At 38.7% G+C, this 22,167-nt stretch overlaps 1 protein-coding gene across 6 annotated transcripts in view; it reads right to left on the reverse strand.

Moving 5' to 3' along the window:
- Positions 1-1,208: 1,208 nt before the first annotated feature.
- LOC139975258 (ubiquitin carboxyl-terminal hydrolase 9X-like) overlaps positions 1,209-22,167 on the reverse strand; it is a 93,236-nt gene continuing 72,277 nt past the window's right edge. For all 6 annotated transcript variants that reach the window (XM_071983015.1, XM_071983019.1, XM_071983013.1 and 3 more), the window contains exons 59-61: positions 20,988-21,074; positions 18,631-18,827; positions 1,209-13,928 (exon numbers count right to left, since the gene is read on the reverse strand). In XM_071983015.1, coding sequence (XP_071839116.1) covers positions 18,633-18,827; positions 20,988-21,074 — 282 coding nt within the window. In that variant the 3' untranslated portion in view covers positions 1,209-13,928; positions 18,631-18,632. The remainder of the gene's footprint in view (positions 13,929-18,630; positions 18,828-20,987; positions 21,075-22,167) is intronic.

The following is a 22,167-nucleotide window of genomic DNA, read 5'->3' on the forward strand; positions in this document are numbered from 1 at the left end:
AACAGTATACTTTGGCAAGCCCCTCCCGTATCGAACGCAATAAAGGACTTTACACACATAGACCCCCTGTTATCAAACCGCAATACAAGCTATTTGTCACAAATAGTTTGTCCTATTGGCCCCTCACGTTCCTCCAACGGGACACAAGGGTACCCGATATAGTACGCCATTAAAGGTACTGTGCCCCGTTGAGATCTACACAACTTTTTTTTTTTTTACTGGTGATGATAATGAATGATATCAGTTATTCCTAACACCTCGCAAAAGCGTGATGCGAAGCGTTAGGGGAATATAATCCCATTTTTACAGAAACCTGTTATTTTTTTACGGTACCTTGTGGGGAACCATGATGGCCAGGAAAGCGAATACGAGCGATGCGATTGGAGCTTTGATGACGATCAGACGGGACTATCGATTGCAGTTGGGAGCATCATAATCACAATTTTATTTACCCGGCAAAACTAACGCCACGGAAGCTTACTTTGTTTCAGTTGATATTCAACATAATGTTTTAGCGTTTTTTTGTTGTTGTTTGTGCTGCTTTTTACGGTGAATGTTCCTTAGAAAATTCGTGGAATGAGTTCGTCTTTAAGTTATATCACAGAGCGAGACATGAAAACTAAGGGAGCGTTGGGTGACCACGTTATGATTAATCCAGATAATCGATTAACCCCTCACCGCGGCTAATCATGAACTGTCCATGATAACAGTCCTGAAATTAAAAAAGCCCTGAAAAGTCCTAAAAAGTCCTGAAATTAAAAAGTATTCACCCAATGCCGTCTCAAATTGACCGTAAACGACCTTTGACCTCCTTAAAACATTTTGGGCAAGTAGCAATATACTGCGTGGCAAGTTATCATTTGCATAGTAGTAAACTGTCCATGATAGCATTCCGGAAATACAGTATCGTAAACTTTCCCATATTGACCTCCAATGACTACAAACGACCTTTGCTCTCCACTAAAACAATAAGGTAACTAAACAATACGGAGAAAGTCATTCATTGAAAGAAAAGAAAAGGGTTCATGATTGCTTTCCTGAGATATCATAGTCAAGAATTGCCGGCCAACATAGACCTCTAATGACCGCAGACGACCTTTGACATCTACCAAACACAATAAGAGGCCTAAAAAAAAAAATCAAAAATACCCACCGACAAAGATAAATAAAACGTGAGAGGGGGAAATAATGATACTAACAAATATTGATTCTGCATTTGTCTTTTAATTTTAATACATAACATGTACATACTTTTACAAGCATCCGAGGAAAGCTTACAACCAAAAACATATTAGTATATAAAGCTTCGAATGAGGGAGCGTTTTATTTAAATGAAACAAAATCCCACATAAGAACAAACGCTATCATTATCTCTGAAAAAAAAATGAATGAAAGAAGGAAAGAGAAACTTAAAAAAATTATATGAAACATTTTGATGAGTTTGACTGATCAAAATAAATTCCAGTATACTTGTTATTCACTAGTCACCGAAACTTTTTTGAGGGAAACCAAAAAATAATATAGCTTAGACACTTAAGTACAAGCATGTTACATCAATTTTTCTGTTATGTATAATGGTAGGCTATTTATACCACAATCAGAAGAAAGATAATTCTACAAAAAACAAACAATGTATTTTTTTTCGTTATCATTGTTCATATTGTTCATTTTAGTTGTCTATACTTACTTTCAAATACCTTATGCTCACGGTGACAATTTTTATTTTATTATTATTATTTTTTTTCAACAGCAAGCACAATGTGAAATATTTCATCATCGTCATCATCCTCCTCCTCAAAAAAACCAAAATAATTCTCAAGAGTTTAGTCACTACTTAGTAGGATGCGCGCATGTTGGACTCTTTGCAACAATTGCTTTGAAGGTCCAGACACCGAAACCGCAAGATTCTATCCATTTTACAAGCAAAAAAAAAAAAACGCTATTCACATCGAACGTGGATAGTTCCACTTTAAAATTTACATAGTATATTATGAATATTCATAAACATTACTTCTGAATAAACAAAACGAAAAAACAAATCCTGTCTTGTCATTTTCACTAAGACAGGGGCCCAAAAAGTTGTCATAAAAGCGATTATTTACTCCAACTTTAAGCAGAGTAAAAATGGAACTTTCACGCATAAATCCTGATACCATGAAGCACCGTTAGCAAAGATTTCCATCTTCTCGGATGCCTTCAACATAACGAAGGCAAGATACATATGTTAACATTTATTTATTTATTTTTTTTTTGAAGAATACCGTGCCGTTCGCATCTATATAATTACTGATTGCCTTTGTTTTAATTTACTTTATAGGCAAATGCACATTCTTTCATACTATTTCCACCTCTTAAAATATGTAGACGTTGTGCATACGGGAGGTGTTCACTATACTGATTAAAGAATGTATCACAGATGTAATTTTTACATTAATTCATGTTCTGTTTCAACGTCAAAAAACATGTCAATTGTAGATGATTCTGTCAATGTTCCGACCAAAACTGAACGAGGGATACATTAACACACTATAGTACACACCCAGGGTACTTAATTATCGTTATTGTATTGTGGAAAGAACCACACAAAAAACAACACACATAATAATAATCATAATAATAATTATAATAATAATATAGTTTAGCGATGATAGTGTACGCTAAAAGTCGGCCTCGCCATCACCTTAAAGTACACTGGGTAAACATGTTACGTAATCTTAAAATATTTCATCTGGAATTATAAATCTGATCGATTTTTCCCAAAATTGACAAATTGTCAACCCTTCTTGAACGTTACTAAAAAACAAAAAAAGTTTCATCCTTCGGGTGTTAAGAAAAATGCGGCGTCAGAATATTCCAACATATCAAATTACAAACAATATAAAAATGATGAAAAATAATCCGTTTCTTTTTATCTGTTCCTCACAATTCTTACAAATACACCTCTACCATATCTTTTCATAAAAGAACGTACTAATAATAATAACAATATGTAATGTTCTCAACTCCAAAAAGGAATAATTAATTAATTAATTAAAGGTTACATCTCTATCTCCACATCATATTTAAATGATTCCATACTTAATTAATAACCATGAAGGAACATGACAGGCCCTCCAGGCATTGGCTGCATCCCTTCGAAAAGAGAATTTTAAAAAGTGACGTCACATACATACTCTTTTCTTAAATTTTATAAGGAACCTTTCTTATGTTTTGTTTGTTTGCTTTTTGTGTGCGTCTTTAGAAAAACTAAAGCACATTTGAGATGGTAACATGTAAAGAGATAAAGGTAAAATGGTTCTAAAAATGGCCAAGGAAGAAGAAAAAAGCTCTTGCACGGCCGTGGATGATACCGGTAGGCCTACATTGTCTATGGCTTTATTTAGCCGTAGGCTTGTAGTATTGGAAATATAACAGAGTTCACATGTTCATATATCCACTCTATACGTCTATGAAACCATTTAACCTGTTTTGCTTCAGCACAACAATATATGAGGTTAAGACCCATCACGACCCCTCCTTCCCCCACCTACACCTACCCCCCCCCATTCACATTGACATTAAGGGAAGCATTTGTGTTGGTATTCTATTACAATTAACACATTGCAAAGAATATTTTTTTTAGGGGGGAGGTGGGAGGATGCATGAAATAAAATTCTAAAATAAAAGCGATTCTCTAACGTCCACCCGGCTACAATTTGAACGACACGAATACAATTTATGTCAAACTATAAAATGCTGTTTTGGGTGGGTGGGTGGGAAGGGGGGGGCAACCTGCACACTATCGTTGCGCACATACCCACTGGCAATACTACATGGTTGCATATTGATATACATACCATAGACGTATATCAAACTACCAACACATTACTTACCAACAAGTATAGTGATAGAGAGTTGGGTTGCGATTCTTTTATCAAACATATTTTTCAAAGCATAATTACAATTAACCGAGCTTCCAGGTAGAACAGTTTGAGAGATGGTTCTTGGGTTGACGAGATGCCTAGAATCTTTCCTGTTTAAGATCAACCCCCCAAATAATTATGATCTATTCCAATTATACATGAACTTGCTAACGTTACCATCGAACATTTCGCACCACAGATGTAAACACAAATTGTTTTGACCCGTCTGGAGGTAGTACATAGCATTTTCAAACCCTACGACTGCTAAGTAGTTAAACATGTAACACCGGAAGATATCGGATAATATTGAACGCGTGCTACATCATGGGGGTTATACAACATAAATGTACTTTAACAACTTGGTGCTCACAAAATGAACAAAGACCGGGGAGGGATGGGGGGGGGTGGGGGATGGTGGTTATGAGTGGGACGGAGGAGCGCGCTTTCGATAATTTCGTGTCTCAGTCACTCTTTTCACAATATAGCATTAATCACATATGAAATGCAACTCAGACTTCCCGTCCCCCTCCCCCTCCCCTCCTCCCCTGTCAAAAATGTAGAGAACCCAAAAGACTACTTTTGTAAGGCTGCACGAACAATCAAGAAAGACAGATGCGACAAGAACATGGGACCTACGGGCCGCCGGCATGTTCCACAAGAGCTCACCGTAGCAGCATATACGTTAAAATATAGCTATAGTTAAAACAAACACTTGGGTGAAACTCAATTCGTGGTCAAGTACAAATATATGCGAAATGACACACAAACACAATTAGCCGCGTTATATATATTACATGAACTGAAACGTATACTGCTGTTATGTGACATGCTATTGGAACTCGTCATGATTTGCGCCGAGGGAGAGGTGGAAGGGGGAGGGGGAGGGGCCCAAATGGAAAATCACTTCAGATAGAGAGGTACTGTAAAGTTGTTGCTGTTACATTGTCAAAGATGCACACTTGAGATAGATTTAATATGTTTATGCTTACAGTCGTGTCATCACTGGAGGATGGGTTTGAGATGGGGTTGGGATGGGGTGGGTGGATGGCGGTGGTGGGTGAACATGCTACCGAGGTGATACTAAATACATAGTGTATACAGACTAACACAGACATTTTTTATAATGAATGCATGTGGGGGATGGGTTGGGGAGGGGAGGGGTTGATACTTAAGGGAAGCTCTTAGCAACACAACACCGACACTATTCTCTAGAGTCACATTTACTTGTTGTTATTTGTTGTTTTCGGAGAAATATACAACCAGTTGAAATTATACGATTAATGTTTTTCTTGTACTCTTAAATCAGTCTATAAATATTCATTAATCATCACGAATCAATTTGTATTCAAGTTAAAAATGTCAAATTAAGAAGCTTTAAGTAGGTCGTAAATAGTCTGTGCCTTACGAAACAGTCGCTGATGCCTCGACTGTGAGGGAACGGAAAGTAGGTCGGGGCAAGCTTGCATTGCAATTTCTTGGATGTTAAAACATGATGTAACACATTAAGTTATGGTTGCATGTTTCTAAACTCTGTTCAAATAGTTTGAGAGGAGAGGAGTGGGGTTACAAAAGCAACATTAAATTGAAACCGACTAAAATAACTAAACGAGTGTCAACGAATATTAAACATTTTAAGAAGAAGACACAAGAGATAATCGAGCCAGCTGCTCTCCACAAACTACCAGTTCTTTTTTTTATGGGGGGGGGGGTGGGGTGGGAGTAAACTCTAACTACACACGCGCGTCACAACCGTTACACACACATACACTATAATACATAGATATATATATATATATATATGTGTGTATATATATGTGCATATATATACATATAGAAAAATGTATATTTCTGTACGGAAGAACATAGCCATAAACAAAATGTGGTTTTCTAAGGAAGGCAGTTTTTTCCATTACAAAGAAGTAGAACTCGTTGGCTGTTGGTTCAACGACACTCCCTCGTGTGGCCTTGGGGAAAACATACTCTGTGAGCAGGAGTTCAAACAACCGTCCTACTTATGTCTCCTTCTATACTACTGCCATGTAAATATCTTAAGGCAGGCCACTGCTACGGATGCTTCTACCCACCATTAACTGTGATAACATGTAAAACAGCGTGTCCCCGAGGTGTATGTTAGTCTATGGCTGTATATCATTTTCATTTCAAAAATGATTTCTCGACAATCTTGGCCTTATCTCAGACAATTCTCCGACCTATCTTGCTGACTGTCAAATGTTTCCGGGATCTTTTTTTGCCTCATTTTTTATATTTTATCAATCTGTTCCCCTTTTTGTTTTTGCGGACAAATTCCAAATTCTGTTCATTCCGTTATATAGCAGGATTTTCAAGAAGACGGAAGGACAGGGTGGCGTAAAGGCGCCGCGGGTGTGTGAAATGGTGAGTGTGTGTGTGTGGGGGGGGGGGGGTATAGCGTCACAATCATGTGACAATATTTGTCAAAGCTTACTGATGTATTTCTAGCCATCACTTATCATGTCCAAGGAATGAAACATAACCGACAGTGAAAAACACTAGTAAAACCATTTTCAGTTTAAAAAAAAGTGCCAGACGGGTGCACCTCGATTAAAGTTTGGCCTACCAAAACCATTTTTCAAGGAAACTGACGTAAGTCCTGGAGATAACATAGCGGGCATGATATTTAATTAAGAACTCAAAGTATGTTACGAACTACATTTCACAGCGAGTATTTTCGTGCCCTCGTCAAAAAGCTGTCGAAGCTCTGCGGCAGAATATCAAGAAAGGAAAAAAAAAGTTCGAGCTGACCTTGGAAAACAGATGGTGTGACAAAGCTAACAGACCCCGTCGGGATGAAAATAAAATGAAAAACGACTTGACAGCAAGTTTGAAGTTCTCTGTAGGAATAGGGCCTCCATCGAGGGAGGAGGAACATGCAGGAATGTATTGAGAAAAATCTTAGCGTGTTATCAATTGTTACCTCATAGAAGCCTGACCTACTTATCGGTTCAGCAACAACGATGTTAACATTTGAAGATATCCTTCCTCCTCATTGGAAGGGGTGAAAATATTTTTTAAAAAAAACACGAAAAAAACAAAAGTACTTTCGCCTTAAACCTGCGTGGTAAGTTGATCGAGTCCTGGGTTCCAATGCGTGCTCAATTTGACACACTTGATTACTTGTCATATTTCTAACTTCCCAAACATGAACAAATAATTTGATTGTTATCACAGTCATGATCGTGAGATGTGGGGTCGCGAGGGTGTCACTGACTAAAATGAATTCCAGGTTCCAACAAATGGATTACCAAACAACGTTTGTAAGAAGATACGTGCGGAGAGATGATTAGCTTTTCTACCCAAAAGCTGTTGTTTTTTTGGGCTTCACAATGTATATGTTGGGATCAAATAACAACGTTTTTACAACACTGATTCTGCAGGCTTACGAAACTCGCAGGGACTCTGTAGGTGATAGAGCAAATGATTGACGGGGTTGTTGTGGGGGCGGGGGGTAGGGGGGTGGTATTGTCTATATATGACTATTAATCCCTATACATGTTTTAATACGGACGTACAGAAAATGTGGCGAAATTTATTATTTTAGACAACATACTGCAAATTTGTAGCATACACTGACTTTTAGATGTATCCACTCTCCACGTCTGAACGACAACTCAATAAAACGACCTTTTTGTTCACTGGTATGAGGGTGGGGGGGGGGCAGGGGGAGTCCCGGCTTTGTAAGTAATAACACGTCACTTATTACAAGTATACATAACGCTCGTTACAATGGCAACCCCCAATTTAGGGGAAACTAGTGTTTTTTTTCAATGAAAGGTCACTCACTGATCTTCAAATAGTAACCAAGATGTGGGTATCATAATCCACCCCTCCCTCCCCCTCCCCTCAGACAAAATGCAGACTTATCGGAAAGACTATCGTACCTCAAAAGTCCTACGGCTTCCAATGAAACGTTGAGCATTGTTCTTCTTGATCTGTTTATTATTATCATTACTGAAACGGGTGAAGGGAGGGGGATCAGGATATCATTGTCAACAAACGTACAAGCTAATCCCGTATCGTCGAAGCTTCTTTCTCAAGTAGAATCTGATCCCTTCAGTTAATCTATGCCTGATTTCATTCCTTTCCCATTTTTACGAAGTTTTATACCCAAATTTAGCTGAAAATATTTTACATGAAGTACATATAGTTAAATCTTTCACCAAGGTTTCATCTCGGTGGCCTTCTTAGCAATAATCTACTGCATTTAGCAGACTGACCGGTTATAAACTAGGAAGGGGACAAAAAGAGAAATTCAATCGAAAAGGGGGAACAGACAGGACTGTCATAAACATGATTGCGACTCCCAAATGCAACGGGAGTGACGCGGCCAATCGACGATGAAGGAATTTCACGTGTAAACACTACTGTGTTTTTTGTTGTTGGTAAGGCTGGACTTGATCAAGGTTCACCCCGAAACATCACACCACACACGGCGCACTCTATAATGAATGTTTCGGTTGACTTTATATAAATCACCTCGGTTTTTTTATCAAGAAAACATTCTCATGAGACCGGGTAGGTGATGTTCAAGGGCGACCCTCTCAAAACTTGTAAACAAGGCCAGTTCAAGACTCTTTTTATCTTCTGGAATACGAATTTACCATGCGGAAGGGCTCGTCACAGTCAAATACTGTCACCATGGCAACTACGCAGTCAATATATATGACGAACGAATAGGAGGGAAAAAATTGCAGAGGCTGTCGCACTATAACATTACACCTCTTCCCCTTTGTTAAGTGACAAAGCTCACAGGATAACAATTACTGCCAACAAAATTTGATTTTGAGTTCTGAGGGGTAAGCGGATTATCTTTTACCAGGGAGCGAATTAGGAATACACACGAAATATACAAGACATTGTATCGCATTCTCTATTCCATGAAAAGTCCCTCATAGTACTCTCCCCATTACATCACTCCCCCCCCATTTAACCCCACCCCAACTTCGCTGCCCAACCAACCTATACGCTGATGTTGCATACCTAACTGAGCCATCTCACAAACTTCAAAAAAGCATTCTGAAGGAAACCCACATTTTGATTTTTCTGGAGGATGACACTCCCTTCCCCCTACACGGGGAGGGGGTTAAGGTGAATGAACCCATCATATAAAATCCTAAATCAACTCTCTCTCCTACATCCTTATCCCTCCTCAAATTATCAAGGTTAGGCTTTTTCCCCGTCTGGGAAAACGATCATACAAGCAGTCGACCAATTAAAACTAATATACAATTAATTACAAACGGTTTATGAGCCACAGAATTGCTGAAGGTACAACGAACGAAACGGATGAGTAGCATCACACACACTACAGCAGAGCTGAAGAGTGCAGTGGAAAATAATTTCAAGTTCAATAAGTTCAATAATTTTCGGACGGTTGCTTCCGAATGCTACTGTTTGCAACGACGTCACTCGGGCTTTTAGCGCTCAATGCACTTTTGTCGCGAACATAAGTCTTTAGCACGCACAACCAGGTAGTAGGAAGTATAGATAACGGACGAAGGCGAGGAGGCCAACGTACTTCCACGGGACGTGATTCTGATCATTTTTTTAAATTTTTGAACTACAGACGATTGCTGCGTATCATAATGTTATCTACTCGTCTGATCGTGTGGGAGCTAAAACCGGGATGCGTTCTCACAATAGTGATGGTTGCTTAGTAGAGACACTCCACGCCCGTTTAAACAATGAAAACAATACGAGGTGTGTAGTTAAGTGGGTGGAATCATTAACAAGGAAAGTGGGGAGATGTTTTGTTTGCCTTTACCCTTTTATGGGAAGGTTTTGATTTTGGTCTTTTCTGTTCCCCTTTCCTTCAGCCATCGTTTCACTCCAGCCCTTGCGTAACAATAATTGATAACCCTGGTTTAAGATTATAACAGAAATCAAAACCAGTGAGGGTAACTGCCACTGGTGTGGAAACCATGAACAATGGCCCCATCACTACGGTAACCAAGGGTAGAGTCACGTGCACGGGACTGCCTTGTCAATCCTCACCATGGCAACCCAACCCATTGTTGTAGTAAAATGTTATATCCAAGACATTGTATTATCTTCTCAGCAAACAGCACATGCTGTCTCCCCAGCCCCCTCCAACCCCCCCCCACCCACATTGACTGCTGAGAGATATAGCAACAAAACTTGAGTCCCCTTCAGTTAAACTTTGTGATGACACAACAAGTGGGAGAAAGAATATCGTCGTCCTCAATTCAACTTCACAACTTAATAGTTACCCCCAAAAGTGCAGTTGCTGAAGGTTGTGGGGGGGGGGAAGAGGGGGAATTTTTGGTCGTGGTATTTCTAAATTACTGTCGTTACTGTCGTTATGTTGGTAAATATCTGTCACTCAACCGGAACGAATTAAGTTTTGAATAAAACTTTTGTTTTGAACAAAATTATAGTCCAAAGGTCTTGATGGCACTTCAGTCAACACTTATCTTCCATGCCATTCACTGAGACCAGCTTACTAATCTGTCTTCCAGAGACTGGTTTACCCCCAAGACCTTGTCGATTGTCAGTAGCTCCCCAACCCCCCCCCCCCCCCCTGGACAATAGGAGACAAAAGATGGTACATGCAACTGACGAGTAGGGGAAGGGGGGTATGGGAAAATATGTGTGTGCATGGGTTGCAATCTGTTCCAAAAAAGAAATTTGGCTTCTGGTAAACTGAATGGCTTTCTGATAAGTCAATGTGGTAAAAATTATAAATTTATTATCATATCTACTACGGACATAAACCGACATACTTTTGAAGGTACCTAACATCCTGTTAAAATCTGACGATATCATCTTGTTTGAGAGGACCCAAAAATACAATGCTCTGCTATTCCTACTGAACCAAGATGAACAATATCTGGATTAGCTGGTGTCACTGTTCAACTTTCCAACGTTGATACATAATTGATAATTAAAATTGGTCTGACTCACTCACTGACTGTCGGAATTTAATATTTGTATTCTTTTCATTCCTGTCTTTGTCTTCTTTTTCTTATTAAAGTGTAGAGGGAGAAAAAAAAAAGTTGTTGACGATTTAGACACAGTCTGACTCACGAGAGACTTCCCCCGAATGCAGACAGCAATATTATTATCTGTTTGAGGGATTAGAAGGGAACACGAAGTTTAGTGACATCAGTGCATAGTTATGATGAAACAAATATAATCCTGCCAAAAACAACAAAAACAGTAATGACTAAGGTCTGAAGGAAGACTAAACCAAAACCTATTCAAAATCTCATGCAGACAAGCAAATTTGAAGAGGGGGGAGGGGTGGGGTGGGAATGGGGGCATTATGCATCTTTCAGTGAACTTTTGACAGTAACTGTGCTCCTAATCAAAGGAGACATCCCTTATGCAAAACAAATTTTTATGCACATTTTGTAAGGTTATGCCACAAAAAAAAGGGTTATGATTTTTAAAATGATTCCAACAGCATTGCTCCCCCCCCCCCCCAAATTGAATCAATTTGATACACCACCAATGGAGATAACACGTGCCCGAGAGTTCTACCAAGTAACCCACATACACTCGAGAGGTTGCCCTTTGGAATACAAACGGAGGACTAGTAGGTGGGCAGAAGGCGACACATTAACCTGTTTTGGGGGTACAGATATTTGCTTGCAAGGTCCCACCCCCTAGGGTTTAGATGTCTGTACCCCTGTTGCTTCCACAGATGAGTGACTCTGCAATTCCGGTCGACTTCCTATAAACCCGCCCTACATTTCTCTTCTATCCCCTGTGCTCTCCGGAAAGATTCGGTTCGCTGGTCTCCGCTGTACCACAGAGCACGCCTGAACCACTTACAATCACAATTAAATTTGGGTGAAATCTTTGACATCTGATAACTTAATCGTTGACTTATGTAAGATATTTTGCTGGTGACAAATTTTCTCAGGCAATTTGGTTTTCTCTAGGTATTAGGTATTCTCTACATACATGTGTACATACCTCAGTTTTTCTCTCAGACTTTTTCAAGTCTGACCACATTAACCAGACAAGTACATTGTTCCATTGTCATCCCCCCCTCTTTTTTTCTATTGTTTTTTCTTCTTTTACTCGATTATTTACAGCACGTCCTCTCCTTGTAGGGGGGTGATCGAAACGGACGGTATCGCGCTGCTCACAGAGCCGGGATAATTAAACGTGACGATTACAAAAAATACTCTCCAGCACTTTTTGAAGATGATCCTGGTTACCAAAATCACACTGTTGTCCTAACCATGAATTGCAGTAAGTAAGTATGAACTGTACACATCGGGCACACAGTGGAGATTTTAAAAAATTGTGACCAATTTTTCGTCGCTTACATGATTGGTTGTGAGCATTGCAAAGAATTTCCTCTGCAAAGTTCACCTCGATAATTTAATCAAAATCATTCGAAACTTGTGTATTACAAGCCTAGCAGCAGTGCATGGGGATTAATGGCCTAGTGGGTATGGGTAATCATACCAAGTTCCTGGAATTGGCAAAAATAAAAAATCTGAACATTGTTTAATCTTGCCATTTCACTGCCAGGGTCACTTAAATGCATGTAGATTTTCTTAAAAATTCCACAAAACGATATATTTTAATCTAAGGAGGCCCTTAAAAATTGAACTAAATTAAAAAATTCATGAATGGCAGAGGAAATGGTCAAAGACATTTTTGCTTTTGACTGTTCGCTACAGCAAGTAAAAGAAGTTTGCAATTTTAAAGGGTGGACTTCAACGTCAATCATTGAGACAGTATTTCGTTTTGCATGTTTGACTACATGAGACTGACATATGGTCACGGCCTAAATCTGCATTTCCAGCATGGACAGTCACACTGGTTTTCACAGGGGTCATGTCATGACACAGGGGTCAAAAGGTACTGAGCCTTCTGCCTACCTTCAATGAAATACAGTATTTTGGGCAAAAAGTGATTCCGTCAAACTTTTCGAGACTATTGGGATCAATTTTGGCAACAGTGAGAACCCGTTCAGGACGCCCTGCTCAACCTCATATCTTAAACAAAAGTATGTGTAAAAATGTAAGTAATTGAATACACATCATAACCCCCCCCCCACCCCACCCAGAGAAATAACCATGGAGGTAACCATAGTGGAGTCTAAGAGGAAAGATTCCTATGCAGCAACAGAAAGCCTGTTATACATACAAAGTAACAATACTGACTATTGTTAATTGTTATCTGCCAACCTAGAACCATCTCTGTCACTTTCTGTAACAATACTGACTATTGTTATCTGCCAACCAAGAACCATCTCTGTCACTTACTGTAACAATACTGACTATTGTTATCTGCCAACCAAGAACCATCTCTGTCACTGTTCTGTAACAATACTGTCTATTGTTATCTGCCAACCTAGAACCATCTCTGTCACTTTCTGTAACAATACTGACTATTGTTATCTGCCAACCAAGAACCATCTCTGTCACTGTTCTGTAACAATTCTAACTATTGTTACCTGCAAACTAAGAACCATCTCTTATCACCTTCTCCTAAAGAGGAAACATTGTCAAGTGGCAAAAATCCTCAACTGTTAAATTAAAACAAACAATAACAAACCAACAAAACAAACAAACACAACAATGGGTAAACAACTACTCAACTCAGAACCAAAACCACCACATTTTCTGTCTCCCTCGACTAGAGGTGCCTTCCACTACCTAGGAACACCTCTGAGTGACCCCAACCTGGGTAGACACTTAACAGTCAACCTTCTCACAAACTCAATCGCATAATAACAGTTTAAATTTCCACCCTTTATAACAGAGAGCAAAAAAAGAAGAAGAAGAAGAAGAAGGAAAAAAAACAGAACCTCTCCGACAAAAAGGATGTATACCAAAATTTCTTGGCTAAGTTGGTGCTTTCTAAATCTCCATCCGCCTGTTGATAAGGTTTTTTCCCTCCCCTCTTTTTCTTTAAATTCTCTAGTGTCTCCCTGTTTCCTTCGTTCACAGGGGGCAAGGACGATTGGGTGACTTTCTCAGCTGTCAATAACAACCTGCAGGCGACCTGCGTAAAAATAAACGGACAGAGAAGGAACATTTACAGTCTTCCAGTTGAAAACAGAAACATGAACAAATTTGAACAAACCTAGTTGTGAACTGTGTATAAGGATAGTGAAATGGATCCTGTCACAGCCTGTTGTTTCTCAACGAGAGAGAGAAATAAAATCACATTTTTGAATGATTTTCTTATCACAAACGTCGAGGTCTACCCTTCGATGTGCCATCCCCATAGGCCTACTTTTGGCAAAAATTTGGGGCTGAATTTTAACCTCTGGATTACGCTATGTGCTCGCTAGAATGTGAGCGGATTACGGCTCTCGCCGATAGAAATATAATTGCATCGAGTAATAGACATTTCAGTCAAAAATTGCAAGTTATAATAAGACTGTTTTCCAAATAGGTCCCCATACGTCTCTCTTTTTATTTTTTTTTCCGGGGAAACCAGGATCCCCATGGATTTCAGTGATCACTGAGTGTTGAATAAGACAACTGTTTCCCGTGAAAAGAATAACCTTACCGCCGGACAGACTCAATGAACAAACTGAATATACATTCAATGACTGCTGTGTGTAACAGCAGCAACTACAATTTCAATACTGAAAAAGCAAAAATCATGTAGCTTAAATTGTGTTAATTCAAGGAAAGAAAAAAGTGGCCAAGTGAGAATTGGATTTTTTCAGCCAGTAGATGTTTTTTTTTCTAAGGTATTGGTCTTGTTTTTTAAAACAAAGTGCTAAAACTGTGGAATTCTAACCTGTACCCTACCCTCTGGTTTTTAAGTTTTTAAAGTAATTGATCAACAGCCAGAAATATTTCAAGTCCTTTTTTTGCCCCTCCTGAAAAACAGCCAAATCCACAAGTAATTTAGCTGTCGTGAAGCCTGAATTTCAAGGCATGGTCCCACAGACACTTTTTCAATTGTTAGCATTATTCAAAAGTTATGTAAGAAGCAAAAATAAGAAATTTTTTCAAGTTTCCAACTTTGTCTTCAAAATCTTGAAAACTTAACTAGTCGAGCTTTAGGCACTACATTTGTTATGGGATTTTAGCGTCGAATAGCTGAAACAACTCAAAAGGCTGCTTTTAGACAACAAAAAGATAAAAATATATATGAACAACGATAATAAAAAGAAAAGGCAGTGTTGATGGACTCAACCATGGAAAAAAAGCTGCTTGTAGTTACAATAATAACTTTATCCATTTCAACTACTTTTGAATACATATTGCCAATCACTTGCGGACACAATTGACTAATTTCAGACAAAAGGGTTCTGCAATCTTATCCTTTCCTCAATCTTGGGCCAAAGTTGACAAAATTTAGTTAATAGTACAATATCTTACTAGATTCCTAATCAGTGAGACCAATGTATTATAACAGTAACTGTTTGAAAATTGAAACTTTGATCCAGCAAAAGGTTTTGTTTGCATATTAAACCACAAACACTTTTCAGGTCAATGCTTACAAAATTAGATAATCTGCTTGTTGAAAACACAACTGAAACAAAGTAGTAATAAATCGGTTCAAATTGTTACAGGAAAATCCTGGTGCTGTGACAAGAACTTTCTTATTGTAGCAACGACAGAATTGAAAGATCAATTCTTGTTGTAAGCTTTTCATCTTCTACAATTTTTGAAAATAAATCAAACAGCTTTTTTAATATTATGTTAGACTGAAAACTTGATAGAATAAAAGTTCTTCAGAGTGAAGGCAATCACTGGTTGTACAGAGTAATTAAAGTAAGGCCAGTAGCGGATGGGGCTGCGGGTTGGGGGAAGAGGGGTGGTGGGAGGTGGTGTGGAGGAGGTGGACGGGTGGTGGTGCCGAGGAGGCAGGGAAGTAGAAAAATTACCATCCGCCTTGAGAGACATCTTCCTCCATTTCAGTTTAGTTACCATTCTGTGGGCAAAAATGTATTGTCTCGTTTTGCATCTGATAACCCTTATGCCCGATTTCATAACTCCTGGGGTGACTTTTGGGTGGATTACAACAACAGTAATTTTCAGGTACCAGATCTTTCTTTCTTCAACAGTCGTGTTTGATTCCCCCAGACTGTAAGCAATTCTAGCAGAGAAGCGTTTTGGGCTGTCGCATATTTGCAGCTGACAGGTTCGCCATATTTCTCATAAATAAAATAGTAGGTATTTCGACAGATTAATATAAGTACAAAAAATCTTCAAGTTTCTAAAATTTCTTGAAATAGAATCTTTTCACCGAGTGAGTTCACGAAAAAGTTTAAAAATGGAAATAACAACGTGGAAAAAGGAAAGAAAAAAAAAAGGAACTGAAAAAATCCGTGAGATTTTATCTGATTTAAGATGCCATGCTTGTAACCTACAGAGTACAATACAACTGTTTGTCTCATATTCTTGGAACGTTCGTTTCGGTGCGGCGGGGGGGGGATAACAAAAATGATAAGAACTCCCCGACAATGTGTTTGCATTTATTATTTGATTATACCGCATGTGTTTTATACTAAAATAATTTTCCCAGGCTTTTATACATACATCTGTTTGCTCCTTTTTTTTAAAGATAGTTCTTAAAAATCCCTCAACTTTCCCATGGGAATTTAAATAAAACTTCAAGTAGACTGAATATAAGCCATTGAGCAAACACAGGCTGGGCAAATATACTTTTTACAAAGGGAACAGGTTGCCTAAACGAAAAACAGTTTTAAAAAAAGATACCAAATCCTTTTTATCCTTTTTGGCAAACTATCAGCAAAAAAAAAAAAAAAAAACAGGCTCAAATGTGTCAAAAGCAAATTAACCAAAGTTTTTACCCCGAATATTGGCTAAGACAGACATACAATAAACTATTAATCAAACAGATGGATTGCATCGACTGCATCAATGAGCTGAACGGGCCTATTCACCGTCAAAACAACGGATTTGAAAGCATTGAAAGCAATTTTGAACAAAACAGTCTTGTAAGTGCCTTTTAAACCGTGAGAAAATTTCCAGTTTAGTAACAGAGTCAACAGTTTTGTTGTCTGGCAACAAAAGGCCAAAAATCAGTACAGTGAGCATAAAGAGAAAATTGATCGGGTCTATAGATACACTCTTATCTTTGAAGTAATAAAAAATTGCTTTGTATTATATCAACTTGGTTCATTAAATAAGGTACCTTTGAGGGCGTAAATACAATGCCAAGCTAACCCTTTGATGGACTTTTTCTACTTCTTCCCACCAGATCGCTTTGTGGTAACAAAGGGAAGACACCCAGGTGCACGAACAGTCATTTAAAAAGCCTCCTTTTTTCAACTGCATTCTATTCCAGAGTTGTATAACATCTAGTTAAGATTGAAATGCTGATAAGGAAGAGTGCGTGTAACCTTTTGTCCCCCGGTAACCAAAAAAAAACTTGGCACCGATGAAATGAGGAACAAAAACGCAAGTTTTGTCCCCCCCCTACCTTCCCCCACCCCCTTTTTGCTGGTTTGGCCTATCACTGCAGACCTAAGATACAGTCTTCCAGCAAGCTTACAAATTCTGAGAGAGTAGTACAAGTGATAGTGGTTGTCATTTACAAAATATCCAATGATTTCTTGGACGTTTTAACATCTTTCAACTTTTTTTATTTTCCACTACTACCACACTCAAAACAGCCCACCATTCAGGCAAGAAACTATGATGGAATTGTCACCTACTGTATGGACTGGTTATGATCTGAGAAAAGGGTCTATTGTAGGCTGGAGAACTTTATCGATAGGTCAGACTTATAAATGGACAAGATTGTCTGTGGAAATTGTCTGGTATAGAATCTAGTCTTGAAAAAAGACTTAAAGGTTTAACTTGTAAAGGACAGTATTTGTCTAAGTTCCTGTCTGTCAAGATATACCTAAACACCAGAAGGTGTGAGTACTGTGCTTGTCCTTGGGGAGCATCAGTCAGGCAAACATTTTTTAAATTATTTTGAATATTCTTATCAGAGGAACTATTAAGTTGATTATGTTTTTAGTCCAGTCCAAATTTTTCACCTGTTTCCTTAAGGTTTCCTTCAAGGTAACTTTCTTTCTCAACTCCTATTTTGTATGTTCTAGAGAAGGTTAAACCTTCAACAAGATGTCCATGCTTCCTACAATAATACAGTCGCTTTGCTTCTGCATACAGAAGAAAAAACAAAAAAAACTTTGTCCAATAAGCTGGTAGGCCTGCAGTTCGTAAATTTTGTTGACATTAATTTTGGTGGATCTGTCAAAAGCATCCTGAGTTCCTGACCTGCAAATCTGTTTTCATTCAGTTTTCCTTCCATCATTTCCATGACAACAGGGAAGAAATGGAAATGCTTAAGAGCGACTGAGAAGTGATCATGCGTGCCATTTTCCTCAATCGGCTCCAAGGTTGGTAAGACACACTACACACGGTCAAACCAAACTAAACCCTATCTTCCTAAGAATGGGGGGGGGGGGAGGGGGGTGGATGGCCTTCTCATATAGAGCTACCATGACGACTGTCCTGAGGTCAAAGTTCAACATAAACAACTGCTGACTATTTTGTTAGCTTTACCTGGGGCTGGCGATTCCTAAAATATCATGTTTTTATTAATTTTCTGGATATTCCTACCCCATGATTACATCAAAGTTGCCACTGCAAAAAGCTGTCAAAAGGTCTGTGCTAGCAGAGGGATGACAGCGCTCCTATCTGCAGGAAGATTAAAAGAGGAACAGCGCTGGCTACGACCTAACCCTGACTTCCCATCACCTTACCTTCATTCGCCCTCAGCCGGTTCCGATACACTCTCAGCTTCCTCGGGTGCCTGGGGGGTCGGTGCTGCAGGTTCTGTTGTCTGCTCCTGGGGAATGCTAAGGGTGTTGTTGATGGTGTTTGGGGGGTTGCCCGGTTGCGGTGTTGTCGAACTGCTGGGCTGCTGATTGTTCAGAGGTTGAGGTTGCTGTTGGCTATTCTGTAATGCAGAAAGAAAAAGGAAAAAGTGTCAGAGTTTAAAATGATGCATAACATTCAAACAGATGAACAGATGATAAAAAAAAACAAGAAAAAAATAGAATCAAACCATTTCAATATTTTACAGTTTAGTAACTTAAACAAAAGTGCATTGAAAAGTTACCTTTCATCAGAACTACGCCTCCATAACACCCCGCCCCCCCTCCCCCTTGTCGATGCCGTATGAAGCTATCTATGATTAACGAAAGGTTATTATGTCTCCCCACTCCCCTACAAAAACCTGTCATCCAATCTACAAACTTCCATATGCTCTGTTTGTGTCATTTAAGAAAAAAAATGTATTAGGAATTTGTGTGTGTGGGAAGTGTCACCACGGTGTAAATTTGGTTGGAGACTGGGGGGGGGGAAGAAAAAAAGAAGCATGCTTAGCAAATTTCTGTTCTTTATATTCAAAGTGACAGCCAGAATTGAAAGGGACAATTCAGCAAGGTAATACAATAATTCCATGAAACGATGCAGAACAATTTCAAGTTTGAAAGGAGTTGTAGATCACAAAAGGCCTTTGTTACCAGTCACAAGATCAAGGTCGCCGTGTGCATCCAACCCTAACGAGTTGGGTTGCAACAAAAGGACAAAAGGTTTTGTGGCAATTATCTTCTCAGCACAACGACCTGTAATTATTGCTTTTTTAGGTACGAACATAAAGCGTGATGGACTGATTGGGATCTTTTCGTGGACTCACAGTTATTCAAAAGTTTTGATCAAAATCACTTCGTGACTTTCTGCAGGTGTATCTTTTTACAAAAAGATACGGGTAGGTGGGAGGTATACAACGTTTTCAATGGACCCCAAAATAGCTGCATAAAAGATCATAGATTGGACTCGGGGGATGAACAATTAGTGATACACTGAATGCAACAATTGCTACTTTGATAACAAGGTACCAACTTAAACCCACTCAAATAAAAAAAAATTGCCCAATTGAATGAATACTTTAGATATTTGCTTTCACACAAAACACTCTTTAAAAGGAGGACCTTCAACTTACCATCAATGACAGAAAATACCAAAATATACCATGACATGATATTCAAATACCCAAAAGTGAATTCGACAATTTAATTGAGAGGCACTATTCTATAATTATTTATGCCTATGATATACATTTTTTTCTCTTTTTTTTCTGTTCTCATGGTATACATGTCAGTGATCAAAGTTGACAAAGCAAGAATGCTCCTTTAATGCTAAATTGAAGACAAGGCAAGTGAAGCCAATAAATTTAAGCAGTTTTATCAGAGTACAAAAGGGGAAGCCTATAAATTTAAGCAGTTTTATCATCACAAGTATTACAAAAGTTTCTAGCAGTTTATATACATGTTTGAGGAAATACTGGGGGTTCACAAGTCTCTTCCAAGATGGTCAAAACAAAGGTTTTCCGCATTTCCCCCACCATCCCCCTCCCAACCCCTCTCCCTCCCAAATGTAAGAAACACGTTTCTTTCATTGATTTTCCTTTCCAATCATGCTTTCTTGTTTTCCACAGGCAGGTTTATCTGGTATCCTAAAATAATATTCTTCCAAATGACTTTAATGGGTTTCTTTTTATAACAGCACATTCTGTCTTTTGATTTTGCTTTTTAGTGCAACTTTTTCTCATTCTTAAACTTAAGGACTGCTGGATCAGACATGTCTCCAAGTTTATGCACTTCTGAATTAAAGACTTCCTATTAATCATGGTACAAGTTATAAAGTTTGTAATACTTGAATGGAGATGACACCGTTTAAATCTACCCTACTTTCAACGGTCGGGTCTTCTTCGGTATTCACAATCACCGATTAATAGCCCCTCCCCCCACACCCTAACGATACATTAAGTGGGTCAGCTTGTATTCATATTTATGCAAAATTAGTTAGCGATTTAATTTCCGGATCGTTATCTCACGGTAGGCTCTCCTTATCATCGTCACCTAGTTTTAATTTCTAGATCGACATCAATCACAGTCGATTTGAGTGGAAGCTTCCTGTTCCCGAACATACTAGGAGAGAAATGATGTCATATTCTAGACACGACCGATGCTTCCACGACAAACCGACATATAACATGAACAATTTCACAATGGGGGCATTTGGGAGATTACGGATGTGGCGTCAGTTCTTTTACCTGTGCTGTGATTTCTGGCTGCGAGTTATAAGTCATGGCAGAGTCCGAACCTTCCTGCTCATCCATTACTTCAACTTCTTCTTGTTCCTGTAAATAGATGAACGAAAGGAAGACAATCAGATACTGCCTTGAAATGATTTAAGAATACATTGTTTTATAACTTGAAAGCCACGACAAGGAGGAAGGCATGGGTTGGTAAAGGTGGGGGGAAGAGGAGGAGGGAGAAGGATGGCATTGTATTTCCTGATTGATGACAGGCAGGAACCCATCATACTGATGCCAGACTGTCAAAGTGCCCTTCCAGTTTAACCTGCACAATTTTTTACACTTGAGGTAGAAATGAGTATGATGTTTAATAGGTATTCGTTTTAACTCCTGTGTTAACGAGCTTGTTCATTCCATGACACAGAAAGGTATTTTCTCATGATCATAATGATAATAATGTTGTTTTATTTGTTTGTTGTTTTGTTTGTTTATTTGTTTTGTTTATTTTCTTTGTTTTGTACAGATCTATGCATATTCAGACACCTCCACTTTTGAACTCACTATATGCTTTCCATGAAATCAACTGACCATACCTTTACGACCACGTGAGTGAAGTTTAGTATCCAAGGTGATATCATTATACCATCTTTATGACCGCTGTACAGATAGGTAAACAACTTCAGCGCAAGGCAATGTAGAGCCTGTAAATAGCATTTTCAAAGTTTCCTTTTTCATGATATTGTGTCTTTAGCATTAATTCTCTTTTTTTGTTGTTGCTGTGTGTGTCTGACTCCTCCCCCCACGCCTGCCCACCACTCACACCCAAGTCATTACAGGAGAGATTCCCGAACACAATTCTGTGTCCACATTCCGAGTTTTGTGTCCACATTCTGTGTCCACATTCAGAGTTGGAAATTTGCATATATACCCATTGCACACTTTAGAGTAATATTCCAGTGGCTGAAGTTGATTGCCTATCAAAAATGCTGGTCCAAACCATATCCTTGTCGCATTTTCTTTGACAAATTTGGTGATATTTTGTGAAGACATCTAACAAAAGTATGACGTGAAAGATATCACTCAGATGAAAAACTTTTTTTTCCCTTTTTTATACTATTTTACTCATTTATATATTTATAGAGACGGTGTATTTGATGCAAATTCTATATACAGAAAATATCAATACAGAAATGAC

The sequence above is a fragment of the Apostichopus japonicus genome, chromosome 10 (genome assembly GCF_037975245.1).
Source record: "Apostichopus japonicus isolate 1M-3 chromosome 10, ASM3797524v1, whole genome shotgun sequence".
In the NCBI taxonomy this organism is placed as follows: domain Eukaryota; kingdom Metazoa; phylum Echinodermata; class Holothuroidea; order Aspidochirotida; family Stichopodidae; genus Apostichopus; species Apostichopus japonicus.